The 14,855-nt window shown below is 40.9% G+C and overlaps 1 protein-coding gene across 1 annotated transcript in view; it reads right to left on the bottom strand.

Annotated features, from left to right (window-relative positions):
- The window catches only part of EFNB2 (ephrin B2), a 46,989-nt gene that overhangs the window by 21,888 nt on the left and 10,246 nt on the right, over positions 1-14,855 (bottom strand). The window contains exon 2 of the mRNA XM_066235061.1: positions 1,271-1,554. Within this exon, the coding sequence (XP_066091158.1) occupies positions 1,271-1,554 (284 nt within the window). The remainder of the gene's footprint in view (positions 1-1,270; positions 1,555-14,855) is intronic.

Raw genomic sequence — 14,855 nt, 5'->3', positions numbered from 1 at the left:
GCCAAGGCTCCACTGGAGCAAAGTTGGCCCAGGTGCTGAGGACGGCTCCATGGCCTCCACATCAGGTGCTAGAATGGGTCCAGTTGTGGAGCAATTCCCCAGATGGGCAGAGCATCACCCCCTAGTGGGCTTGCCAGGTGGATCCCGGTTGGGCACCCATGGGAGTCTGTCTCTCTGCCTCCCTGCTTCTCACTTCAGAAAAAAAAAAAATGAGTGTGTTATTGAGCACTAAATCACTATTCAGTGAAGTATTGATTCTGAGCTTTTAAAAAGAGCAACTAGTAGGTTGAGAAAGCAGAGCTTCAACCTGGTCACCAAGAGATGGGAGGGTACAGCCGCTGAGCGGCAGTTTCGTGTTCCATAAGGAACTGAAGTCCATGGCAACCAACAAGTGTAGACGCTATCCCACAACGAGTAAAATTTTAAACCAATGAAATTAAGAAAGAAATACTTCATTGCTTGAGTGATGTGAGCAGCTGTCTCAGTCACCCAGACCACATTGACTAACCACGGCCCTGGCACGGCCCTGCCTGTGCTAGGCTGTGGTTTGCACTTCGGAAATATGTGTTGCAGGAGCTGCTTCCTTTGACTTCATAGCCTCACCAGTGAACAGCCGTTCAAATATGACTCTAAGGATACACAGTATCTGTTCCTAAAGCAATGTATCAATTATACAGATTTTTTAAAGTAATTGCTGAGCAACACCAAGTGTCTTCTTCGTTTTCTAACTCTGGTTCGGATGTGCCCGTGTATAACCGCAGTTTGCCTCGAACACCCGCCCTTCGAACCTATGCGCTCCACCTCACGGACGCCTTCATGAGGAAAGGGTACACTACAGCATCTTTTACTGTTGAACCCCTAGTACTCAGCTACAGTTGCTGGCACAGAGTAAACACTAAATGAATGAGTGAATGAAAAGATGGATAAATAGATGAAAAGTCACAGCACATGATTTATCCATCAAAATCTCACCAATGGTCCTAAAAATGGTTTTGTCAGTAGAGATGCTGAGTATATTCATATATATTCATTTATATTACAAAAACTCTTAGAAGACTTTTTTCTCTTTAGGTATTTATATCTAATGAGCACTATTAATACAGGGTCCCACATTCAATTAAGGTTTCTTCAAAAATAAAAAAAGGACAATTTTCAGCAATGATTCTCACCAAATATTTGCCACAATATAATTTTAAGGAAGCAAAAACTGATACAAACCTATTTAGCTTAACCTAATTTCTATAAAATAAATAAATAGAGTTATACTTACATATAATGTAATAATCTTTGTTCTTCTGAAATTCTAGACCCCAGAGGTTAGGGCTGAATTCTTGAAACTTGATAGTAAATTTTACATCTTGGTCTGGTTTGGCACAGTTGAGGAGAGGAGTATTTTCCTTCTTAATAGTGCATCTGTCTGCTTGGTCTTTATCAACCATATAAACTTTATAATATTCATACTGGCCAACAGTTTTAGAGTCCACTTTGGGGCAAATAATATCCAATTTGTCTCCTATCTGTGGGTATAGTACCAGTCCTTGTCCAGGTAGAAATCTAAAAGCATAAAAAAAAATACCGAGTTGATAAAAGTTAACAATATTAATAATAATAATCACAATATAGCCAGATGACATCAATAATTCCAAACTACAATTTTATAAATCCATACTTTTACTATCAAAAGTATTTTAGTTCTTGTCAGCATGGGATTTAGGAATTTAAAACCTTTAAAGAAGAGAAAGAATCACTCTCCTCACTCCATGCAATAGGACCAGTCAACCGCTGACATTTCTTCATTACCCCCTCCCTTGTAATAGTTCAGTACTCCTTTGTGCAACATTACAATAACTTTTCCTCCTGGTGAGTCAGACCTTCCCACCTGTTTGTTTCTTTTTAACCATTGGCAGCTTTCATTTATTGGACATGCCACAGAAAGATGGCATCAATGCCAGGGAACAGTGGGTGCACTAATACTTTGTTGTCTTGTTAGTTTCCATTGGCTGTTGATGTTAATTAACAGACAAGTTTCATCAAGAATGCTTCAAATTACTTATCATAATTAGTCAGTTACTAATCAAACAATGGGTTTTTTATTACACTGAACAAAAGAAATGTCTTACAAACTCATAAAAGATAACTAGAAATAATTAGTGGCAGTATTGATTCAGCTGCAAGGGGAAGAGTCCCTGACTTGCAAGGACAGCAACAACTGTCCTTGTTCCACCAACCCTTTGTCCCCCTCCCTTGACATGTATTTGCTCCAATTAATTCTTAGAAACAAACCTTTAGAACTAAGACAACTGATACAGCATCCCCTCAATGCTTACAGCTAAAAGCTCTCTCCCCACTCCCTCCTTCTTGCCAGCCATGCTGCTGAAAGATCTTTCTTAATGGGGAGTTTCTCTGAGAAACTGAAACAAGAGCTTCCTAATGAACATCCTTCTACAAGTGCTAACACTAACAACACACTTAGAAATCCCGACTCTTTCCTCCATAAGAAGCCAAGCCTTCAGGCTCATTAAAAATAGTAAAGCCTGAGAACAAAGCATCACATCTGAATACTTCCAATCCAACCATTTATTTAAACCAGGGAAGCCCACCCAGCCATGACAACACATGGGTCATAATTCACCCAGAGAAAGTCAGGATGATGGGGAACCTCAATTTAAAATCCATACTGAGGAAACAGGTGATGATTTATACTAATGAATGGTATTACTTTTCTGAAAATTGCATGAGGTTGGTTATGAAGTATCACAGAACATAACAGAAGTTACATTATAGATTTATATTAAAAACCAGTGCTCTTTATGGCAGGAAAAATGCATGTTGCAGACAGTGGTGTGTCATCGTCCTTGGGAATGCTATCATACAATCTTTAAGAGAGAGTACCCCACACTTATTTACTGAGCTTTTTTTATCCAGGACATATGACATTTATTCATTAACAAAGAGAGAGAGAAAGAAAGAAAAAAAGAAAAAGAAAGAAGAAAGGAAGGAAGGAAGGAAGGAAGGAAGGAAGGAAGGGAGGGAGGGAGGGAGGGAGGGAGGGAGGGAGGGAGGGAGGGAGGGAGGGAGGGAGGGAAGGAGGGAGGGAGGACAAAAATCACCTAACAAAATCTCAAATTGAACATATTTTTATAACAATGACCAATTTCATACAAATGTGTACACATTATGAAGAATTTTCTATAACTTTTGAGAAATGAGAATCACCACTCCGTGAAAGTCTCTTTTTGACCTTCTTGACCATTTCTATCTATAGTTTTGTGGAAGATGCTTTGAAAATTCATCTCTAGGAGACTGAAGGATGCCTGGGTATTCCCTCTACCCCCTGAGTGCAGTGTAGTCTCTTGAGGCAATTCCATCTTCTTTGTGAATAAAACAGATGCTGGATTCTGCTGGAGGGACTGAAGGAATGACTCACAATGTCTGTGGGTCAGGCATTTTAGTCTTCACCCTGCCCCCCCCCCCAGCAATCCCAATGTGTCCCTGCGATTAAGAAGTGGGGCTGGCAGTCAGTACAAATGAAATACACTGAGCACTATCTTTCGTTCACTGCCTGACACATCCTTATTTTCAGTTTTATTCCTTAACCTTCTTAGGAAATCTGCATTGCATCCAAGAACCAAAGGCCAATTCCTCCAAGTATTTTTTATTCTAAATGTTCTCTTTTAATAGCTGGCACAGAGCGATCACCACATGTAAGCTGTTGGTAGAAGTATTCATAAATCACAACCAAGGTCTGCAGCCTGGATGCCTGTACCCTCCTCCTCTCAAAGCTCTGATTTCACACCCATCAACTCTTACCATGGGCCAGTGCCCAGGCTTCAGAGACCAGAATCCTTGGCAGACAGATGGACCTATTTTCATGTCCATCCAGTCGATTCCTTTTTAAAAAATGCAGATCTCTTCTTGTCCCCACCCCTAAGCTGTATATCATCTCTGCCTATCTTAGAACTCTCCCATATCATACCCTATGTCTAAAGTTTGGCTCACTGAGCTCTTTCTTCATTCAAAATGCTCCTAAGATTCTGTTCTTTTCCCAAAGACTCATCAGAGATTTCCTGCCACCCATGTCAGTAACTCCTCATGACTCTGTCTTCACTCACCAACTCTGAGTTACAGCTTTAAGTGGTGCTGATGGGTGAGGTCAAGAACATGACACATGGAACGGTGTGCCTACGTGGATCTCCATATTCTAGACCAGATTTTCTGAAGGCACATGAAAAGCCGTAATGGTCAGTGACGGGGACGCGATGTATGGGGAAGGTAACCCATGGGGTAGCTTATCAAAACAGAGGAGAAGGGGAGAAACCTTAAATTTCAACAAGCATATTTAATATGCTCATAAAAAAGCAAACCTCAACAGAACTCACTCTTTCTAATGCTTTGAAAAGAATCAATTCACTTTTCAGAATATATTCTGGCAAAAAGTAAAGCAAGTATTTTATCTTTCTCCCTGAAAAAATAATTGTTTCAAGGGTTCCCTTAAAACATTATTGCTTCTTTATTTAAATCCATACAAAGAGGACTCAATACTTGAGTGCTTTAGAAGTTTACTTTTTAAGCCTCTAGAAATATATATACATATATCTATAATTAAACCAGTTAGCATACCAGTGACTTTGATTGATGAGATTATGGTTTCTCAGTAGACAAAGGGTGTGGCTGAGCTTTGAGCCTAAATCATGAATTTCTTGTACACCTCACCACTATGTGCAGTCCAGCCCCTGAAGCCTCTTTCTTCCCTCCCAGAAACCCTGGCAGTTTCTAAGGCAACATCAGAACAAACAAGAGTGAAGTGTGTATGTAACAACCAAAGCCCGTATTTCGTGCCCGATCCTAAGTGACAAAAAAGTAGAAGATCCTGATCATCAGGAATTTACAATCTAGCTCCCTGAGGGCAAGACCTCTCCTGTGTATCTGATTCAATGCTGAATGCCCAAGGGCTGACATATGGTAAATGCTCAGTAAGTAATGTATGAAGTTGAAAAAAAAATTTTTTGAAAGGACAAATGGAAGCCAAAATATACACAAATAAAGTTAAGTCAAATTAGGTGCCACGAACTATTTGCAATTACATGCATGGAAGGAATTCTCAGGATAGGACCACCTAGAATTGGGACAGGGGTGTGCTGTGAGCAGAGATGGGATTTCCAGAAGACACCATCCCAGGCGTGATGGTGTTTCTGGAGAAAAAGGAGACGTGCAGCTGGAGTTTCAGACCTGTTCTCTCTGGAAGGATTTATGAGTATCAGCAGTCTTCTACAATCCCTTTCTATTAAAAATGCAAGGCAATTAACCACCTCCAGAACCACTAATAACAAAAACACTGCTGCTTTTGAGCACTTACCCTTTGCTAAGCACTGATCAAAGCGCCTTACATCACATTATCTTCATTTAATCACCACACACGTACCTAACATGCAATACAGATGAGGACACACCTGTGCCAAACATGAGGCACAAGAGAAAAAGCTCCCTTTTGCTGCACACTTTTCAGTTCTCACTGCATTACATTAAGGCAGAAATCTGGTTTGTGAAATGCATTTTTTTTTCTACATTGAGTTTTTCATGGCTAAGCCGTAAAGTAGAGGAAAATCAAGAGGAAATCAATATATACATAAGCTTGCGAGCATCACACAGTCTGGCTAGCTCCGTGCCAATCGCCTTAGTTGTGCCCAAAGCTGAGGCTGCCTCTGAGGTAAGAGGACATGAGACCACAGCTCACAAGACGGCGTTCTGGTATCCCCGCCTTTCCCCAGGAGGCCAAGCATCAAAAGACAATGCCCAACTACATGGGATTTGCGTATTAAATGCAATATTACAGATGGACTCAAGACAACTATGAGACTTGAAGGACATATGTGAACAGAAAATGGGGTGAATGTCTTAATACTGCTCTTTTTGAATGGAAAACAATATAGCCCATATATCAAAATCAAGTCAGTAGAGGTTTATTTTTGAAACTAGGTCATTAATATTTAGATTTTGTCATCTCAAGATTACTTAGAGATTTAATACATCTGAGAATATAGTACATCTATGCCTCAAATATTTTGTAATATTCAATAATACACTTATGTTGACCTAGCCAGTGTCAAAAAAAAAAAAAAAAGAAAGAATAACTATGGTGGTGACAACTGACTAATTTTCAATTACTAAACTGACTATTCATAATGGATGTCAAACACAGATTTCTTTTTTTGTAATGAAATAATGTTCACCTTTTAACGAAAAGGAGCAAAGAAGGAAAGCCCCATATTTTCAACCCATACTGCACGGGTGAGTTGTTTTTATTAAACTATACCCCAAACAAAAAGTGATTAGAGGCATCATTTAATAAAGTTCGCTGGTTTTTAATACAAAACAAAATAAACAGAGATGACCAACAGTGCTTCATGTCCTGCATAGGAGAGAGAACATTACCAGGTTAGAGTTTTCTGAGCCAGGCTACTCCAGGTCAGAACAGTCACCTCGCGGCTTTCCTGAGAGGGGGAAGCCGCATTCTGCTTCGCCATCAGCAGACCCGGGGCTCAGGACGGCGTCCTGGACACGGGTGCTGTGGCTTCATGCTTCCTACTGGAGGCCTCCTTGGACTTCTACACTAGTGGGGGGCTGAGCAGAAACAGGCAACTCCTGTGGTTTTCCCAATCACTCATTCCCAAACAGGGTGATGACTTTGAGTTAAATATAAAGACAGTACAATGTGGAATAAAATGGAAACCTGAAGTAAGATTCCAAAGTTAAGCTGCTTGAAATGAAATGATTTGATATAGCCCTGGCTGGTTGGCTCAGTGGTAGAGTGTCGGCCTGGCGTGCAGAAGTCCCGGGTTCGATTCCCGGCCAGGACACACAGGAGAGGTGCCCATCTGCTTCTCCACCCCTCCCCCTCTCCTTCCTCTCTGTCTCTCTCTTCCTCTCCTGCAGCCAAGGCTCCATTGGAGCAAAATGGTCCGGGCGCTGTGGATGGCTCTGTGGCCTCTGCCTCAGGCGCTAGAGTGGCTCTGGTCGCAACATAGCGACGCCCAGGATGGGCAGAGCATCGCCCCCTGGTGGGCAGAGCATTGCCCCTGGTGGGTGTGCCGGGTGGATCCTGGTCGGGCGCATGTGGGAGTCTGTCTGACTGTCTCTCCCCGTTTCCAGCTTCAGAAAATTACAAAAAAAAAAAAAAAAAGATTTGATATAAAATATGTTTTTATCTACTGATTACCTACTGAACTTAATCCAAGTTTTTAAAAGTTACTCTGCAAACCAGACTGTAATACTTCCACGGGGAATACTCTGAATCAATCTAATAACCCAAATTGGACATTAATATTTAATAATCTAAATTAGACATTTCAAACTTCATATTCACCACTGTAAAAACTATTTTTATCACACAGCCATTATGCAACATGGTATTCTTTAATGTTTTAATCCACACTAGGAACCCATGCTTGTTTAAAAAGCTAGTATAATGCATTTAAAGCATAAACAAACCACTTAAGAGTTTATGGATCACAACACGCAATCTTCTTAGATAGAGCAGAACCTCACACATTGTGATCTCAAGTCTAAATTCTTCTATTGACCAGTATTGTATTCTCAGGTTTCACAAGAGAAACCAGAGGGAGGCCATGGCTGCCGTACTGACCGCTGAACCCGGGGCAATGGAACAGGGGGACCCTGGGGAGCCAGGACGATGAGATGCGTAGGCACCCCTTGTGGACTCCCTGTTTTCCTTGTTTCTTTTTTTCTATCCTACCTGCTCCTGTATTGTCTCTGACCATCCTCCTCAGGACAACCATTCAATGACTTCTTTCCCTTTTCTTCAAGGTTGACTAAACTATGTAGGTTCACCTAGAACAGCCAAATCATTGTGAAAATATACATGAAATACAAAAGACTTGGATATTCTATAAAAGGCAATACATGATGGTAAATGGAGAATAGGACAAACTACCACATAAACAAGGGCAAATCAGTATGTTGTAAGGGAATGCAGAAACGTCAAGCTAACACAGAAGAAAAGAGATGTGAAGAAAAACATGTTGCCAAGAAAGACCAGTTTCTGTGTCCATACAAATTACTAGGTTGGGCAAAGCCCCTCCAAGCAGACATGACAATATTGTTTCTAATTTAAGAAGTATCAATTCCAACCCAAAGTCACTTCTATTTATTATTCTGCACATAAATATCTACTTAAGTATCGAAAATTTCTGCACACTTACGAAAGATATTATCCACCTGAAAACAAAACTGTGGAATTGTCAGGTCGGCAGTGGCGCAGTGGATAGAGTGTCGACCTGGAACACTGAGGTCCCAGGTTCAAAACCCTGAGGTTGCCAGCGTGAGCAAGGGGTCACTCGCTCTGCTGTAGCCCCTCCATCAAGGCACATATGAGAAAGCAATTAATAAACACTTAAGGTGCCACAACTATGAGTTGATGCTTATCTTTCGCCCTTCCTCTCTCTCTCTCTCTCTCTCTCTCAAACCAAAACACAAAAACTGTGGACTCATTTAACAGGACTAATGTAAATCCTGTCAATATGCAAAATGGGGTGACAGGAGAGCTATAAGGGATGATCTATCTCTGGAGCACATTGGTAAGCAAAATCAGATTCATAAGTAAATAGATTTTCTTTCATGGAGAATTACTTTTATTTTTCCTTTCATTTCAAATTACATCATTAGTATATATGATGAATACTCTAATTTTCAGTTTTCTGTACTTTTCAGAATTTTCTGCAATAAACATTACAGACTGGAACATTATATTTGTACAGTTTCAAAGAACAAATTATATCATATTTTTGAAATCTTTCATAACTGTGGTTTTTAAAATAAGCATTTAAAAATTTTAAAGCCTGTAGACTTTCTAACTTTTTTGATGTAATTCCTTAGAAAGCTTAACTAAAAATAGCTGTTATAGTTTGAATTGTAATCTATTCATCAAATAAATTTTTGAGTCCACAAAAGCTGTAGCGAGAGCTAATATGTCACGTACAACTAGTTCATTTAAATATATAAAAAATATGGCAGAGATACAGTTTATGCTTAGTCACTGAACTGTACAAATCTGGGAGTTGGCTAACATTTTAGGGACTCGGAGTGCCAGCTTTAGGAACTTAAGAAACAGGTTTACCTAAGTAGTTGTCACACACCAAAAGCAATATAATATCATAAAATAGGGTTATTCACAAATCAAAGTTCTGCACTGAGCACACCTTGAGTTGCTCACATTTTAGAACACATGCAGTTTCCCCATAAAGTGTTTTGACTTTTATTTTAATTAAATGTCAAAGTTCTGCTGGGAAGAAGAGCAGTCAGTTTATAAATGGGGTGAGGGTGAAATTCTGACTGAGGAAAAGCACTCCGCTGCTTTGCTATAACGGGCTGGTCTTTGCAGTTGCCTCCTGACAAAAGATGCACGTTGCTCCAGGTAGTCCCAAAACCTTGACCTGTAACTTCACCGTGCGCTTGGGCTTTGCACTCTATAGAAGCCCAGGACTCTCAGAAATGCTCTGTGCACTGAGTAATATAAATACCCTGGAAGAATGACCATGAGCGTGTAAATATGATGGCACGTTTCATAAACAGGCAGGATATTCAGTAGTGCATTTCTTTCATTTAATGCTCAATTGCTGCTACCACTTAATAAGACATTGTCTAAATGCCTAAAACAGAGAGTTTGTTATAAAACATATAAATAAAAGCAGTGCCCCCCAAAAGACTTAGGCAATATCAACCATAAGAAATAATTGGGAAAAAAAATTCCTTTTTGGTGGATAGCACTTTACTGCCCCCTTTTGCACTTTAACATCAGAACAAGTTTCAGTACAAACTTCTTCTGAAACCAGAGAGATAGTGGGGTGTAGCTACAGGGTGTCAGGTTTATACAGAATTAGGTTACCAGATCCCAGTGCTTAGAGTAACAAGTAATTACCTTAAAACTTTCAGCGAGTGCACCACTGTCTTCTCAGTGGCTTCAAACCTCCAAGAAATAAGGTAGGAACTGGAGGCTGTAATTGCCATTTTCTGCTTTAATTCAAATGTGTATGTGTGCTGGAACAACTGCCTGTTTTCACAGGTGCCCCTCCTCGCACACTTTTCTGAAACAAATATCATCTGCAACATGAACCTGCTTTATTCAAGGAAAAGAAAAGGGCATAAAAAGCAAGCTACACAATTTGGGACCATTAAAGTGTTATAAATCCGAGAACTAAGAGGAGGGCTGTGCTTTCCAAACTTCACACCCATGACAAGCAAAGTCTTTTCAAGAAAGGGAAAGATGAGAAGCCCAGGAATTCAAATGCACTGTGAGCCTATAGGCACACGAACCAGTCTGGCAACTCTTGCAGGTGAGGTGATACAGTATTTGTGCCCCTGCATTTATGCATACAAATAAAAAATACTAAACTCATCTAAAGGGGTTTTATTTCTAAAATTTGAATCTGCCATACAAAGCTAGAGGACCCCATAGTTGGTTCAGTGACCTCAACTTGCATTTATCAGTCTGTGTGTGCTGATGTGTATACTTTTATTTAAACTTAATCCATTTCCCTCTGTCATTCTACAATTACCATACAAGTCAAAATAATATTAAATTTCACAGCCTACGCTGTTGCACGACTGAATGAAAACTGACTCCTTTTGATGTTAATCTTGTCTTTTATTTGTGATATAATGCTCAAAACACTGGTGGCTAAAGTAAACTTTATTTTTAAATGCTCAAAGGTAATATTTTCATAGTTTAAGTTTTTTTTTTCTCAGAAAAATACCACAAGTAATTATTTAATTTTTAACCATGTCGTGATTTTCATTGTTAATAAAGACCTGCGATTCACAGCAGCACAGCTTATACCAAGCTCAGGTTAAAAAAAAAAGAGATCTTCATCTCTAAGTCAAACTTTAAGTCTATGATAAACAGATTTTGCTGTTTTCTTTTCACAGGTTCACAGAGACCAGTTGATCTAAAATATGCCCTCCCGGCCCTGGCCAGCTGGCTCAGTGGTAGAGCGTCGGCCTGGCGTGCAGAAGTCCTGGGTTCGATTCCCAGCCAGGGCACACAGGAGAAGCGCCCATCTGCTTCTCCACCCCTCCCCCTCTCCTTCCTCTCTGTCTCTCTCTTCCCCTCCTGCAGCGAGGCTCCATTGGAGCAAAGATGGCCCGGGCGCTGGGGATGGCTCCTTGGCCTCTGCCCCAGGCGCTAGAGTGGCTCTGGTCGAGGCAGAGCGACGCCCAGGATGGGCAGAGCATCGCCCCCTGGTGGGCAGAGCGTCGCCCCCTGGTGGGCGTGCCGGGTGCATCCCGGTCGGGCGCATGCGGGAGTCTGTCTCTCCCCGTTTCTAGCTTCAGAAAAATACAAAAATAAATAAATAAATAAATAAAATAAAATAAAATAAAAAACTTTCCAAAAAAGACCATCATGCCATGAATTTTGTAGTGAGGGAAAGCAGCACTGAGGGATACGGACAGTGAGTCTGGGATGCTCTGATGCACAGTGGGAAAGTGAACAAGGGAGTGAATCACTAAGGCCGGCCTTTGTCATGCTGGCTTGACCACGCTGGCTCCATTATCGAAACAATTATTTCACAACCCTCAGAGGCAAGAGACAGTGCAAGCTTCTTTCCCAACTGTAATTTGCTTGCACCTGTACGGTCTTGTTCCATACCTTGCTTTTAGCAAGAGTCTATAAAGGAAGGTGGAACTCTCGTTATTTATAGGTGAGGCATCAGGAAGAAAAATGGCTTTCATATAGAAAAAAATTTAAAGGGCATTTCCAGCTCTTTCTCTGTTGTTTTAGATATAAGCGTGGAGCTCTATTTGATCATCTAGCCGAGTGGGAAAATCACAGAGATGAAAGTCACGCGTAAATCATACAGGGAACAGGTTGGCATTTTAACAACTCGAAGAAATGGAATTAAGATCATAGCACATAGCAATATCACAACCTAGAATGTGGGTGTATCTTTTCTACCAACCCCTCCCATCTCTTTCATTCCTATCATCACTTTTTTTTTTTTTTTTTACTTTCAAAGAATTTTGTCTATTTAGAAAAACAATTCACCCATGTTTTATGGGTGAATGAAACTGTGGTGGGGCAAACAGCTCTGAAAGAAAAAGTGCGCCACCAAGGGGGTCCAATGCTTGCTCTTCACGCTGAAGTGTGACTCTAGGACTGAGCCTGTCCCGTTCACCCCAGGACCCCACTCCCCTGACCTCCCCGTGCCTTGCTTAGAATGGGTGGCCAATAGGTGTCTGTGTACATAAAGACTAAATACCTTTACTTAGGTTTACGAAGAGACAAAATTCTTTTAGCTCTCTCTCAATGTAAGGTGAGATTCTTCTTGCCAGCCAAGCATAATAAGTCTAAGCAACACAATTTATAAGGCGGTGCGTAACCACTTTACAGCCCCCTAAATGGCTGCCTCCTGGGTACTTCCTCCTTCCCAGGCTCCAGAGCAGGGTCAGGGATAGGTCTGTGGTGGGCAAATGACAGGAGACATTTTCCTGCACCTTTCATAGCTTGGCAACAGCCCAGAGAGTAGGGAGAAAAGAGAGGGAAGAGAAACAAAGCAGGTTACACAACAGCCAGGTCTGCACTGCTAATCGGTAAGAGGAGTAAAACCGAACTGGGTTACTGACTTCCACACAGATCACCCCAAAACTGTGTAGGTTACAAAAATCTGAATGGTGCGCCATTATAACTTGGTGGACAACACATTTCCTGCTCGGTGTCCACAAGGAGCCTGGAATGACCTTGACCAAAAAAAGTAAAAACATCCCAGAAGCTAAATACTCTTAAGTTATTCAAGCAAGCTGCTACTGCACTAAAATGAAGGAATCTGGACAAGAGGAGAGAAGAGGGCGCCCCAAGGCTCTCTAAAAGGAGTAGAGATCCGGGTGTTTGAAATCTCCAGCTGGCTGCGTGGTCTACAGGTATAGGCAGATGATAAGTCCCGGGGAAATGCCATCCGGAGAGGCTCACTTGAGAACCCCAGACCCACCAGTACTTGCCGCCTGCCTTCCTGAAACAAACTGCTCCAAACTTGCAGAACATCAAAAGCCAGATGGGCTATACTGAATGAATCCACAGGCAAGAAGCCAGAATCCCAGTTTGCTGTAGAAATAGGCCTGGACTTGATTTGAGTCTTCTCAGCTCTGACAAGCTGGAAGCTGGCACAGCTCCCAAAATCCAAAATAAAATGGCATTTAATTGTGACTAGATTCTAAAAAAGATGTCATGCTATCTCCGTAGCTTGACACACGCGCCGCACCTAACTAAATGCAACTCCCCTTGAAAATCTGACGTTTTCCCCCAGCTAGGAAGTACCGTAATCTAATATTTACATTTTAGAAACAAAATTGTTGGTAATGAAAGGAAATATATCCAGTAAGTACATTAATATTATATACTTTCATAACTGTCTACTCTCCATTGGGTACAACCTTGTTATATCAAAGATTTAAAAGCTCCATTTAGAATGGCATGCCCATCAGAGGAAAGACTATAAGATGGACAAGGAAAGAATCAAACCCCAAATCCCCTTTTTAGCCACCCTGTGTGTATTGCTTTGAGCTAACACGCGCTTACTTTAGTACTCACTTTCTGCCTATTCCATGCAATAGCTTAAGGAAGAGAGGCCAAGACTTAGAAGGGAATCTGGAACCAGAGTATGCGGGTTCAAATACAGACTGAACCATTTATTAGCTACAGGACTGTTGGCAAGATAATTAACCAATCTGTGCCTCAGTTTCCCCATTGGTATCATGGGGATCATAAAGTACCCCTCTCAGATGGTTACGACGAAGGCTGAATGCATTGGTTAGCACAGCAGCTGGCACAGAGTAAGTGCTCTATACAATGTGATTAAATGAAATATACAGTGTCCACCAAGTAAGTAGGTTTCCAAATAAGAAATATCATTTAATATTAATGCAAAAAAATTGCTACATTGTCCATCAGTACAGGTTGAATTTGTGTGTTCACTCACCAACCCAATCTCTTACTGAACCCGTAGTAGAACACACAAAGTGAATTCTGACCAGGCCCTGCTCCATCTGTGGTGGAGACGAGGGAGCAGGGCCAGGTTATAAACGCCACAGCAAAGCATCAGGGGTTGAAAGCACAAAAGAGTATCTACTTTGGTAGAAGGGAAATAAAAAGGTGCTTCTTAGAGCTGAAAAGACTTAAAGAACATATAAAAGTCTGGCAGCTAAAGAAGCTACAATGTAACATGAGAGACTTTAAAAGGTGAAAGTGCCATGTTATAATTTTTATTAACATTTTACTCTTACTTATTCTGCATTTGTATTTGAAAGACAAACTGAACCAGGGCTAGGCACATAGTAGGTATTTTCAATTAGCTTTAATTAATATTAGCAGACATTAATTGGCCCAATGTGCGAAGCATAGAGCTAAATAAACTCTTTAAATCCTGACCACAATTATATTACCTTTTTATTCAGTACCATTATTGTCCCCATTTCTGAGATGGGACAAAGAACAAACATAGCAAATACTGGTCCCAAAGCTACACAGCTAAAAGATAACTAAACTGATATTGTGTTCATACAGCCAGATTCCAAAGCATGCATTTTGACGAACTAAAATAGCACTTGCCTGGCTGTCTTTGCTAAATCGAACTGCCTGACCTTTCCATGATCAAGACAGGCTTTTTGAAATCGAATACTGCTAATTCTCTTATTAATAAAGTAGCTGAGGAATCACTGGGCTCACTCTCTTACAGGGGTGATGTGTGTCATTTGTGGGCTCTGTCTTTGAGTTACGCTCGGATAAAACAAGGTGCATGCTTGCAGATATACACTTTATAGGCACACATGCCTTGAGTTGAAAAGTTATT

Source organism: Saccopteryx bilineata, chromosome 6 (assembly GCF_036850765.1).
Source record: "Saccopteryx bilineata isolate mSacBil1 chromosome 6, mSacBil1_pri_phased_curated, whole genome shotgun sequence".
NCBI classification, from domain to species: Eukaryota; Metazoa; Chordata; class Mammalia; order Chiroptera; family Emballonuridae; genus Saccopteryx; species Saccopteryx bilineata.
The sequence above is the reverse complement of the archived record's forward strand: the minus strand, read 5'-3'. Positions and strand labels throughout refer to the sequence as shown.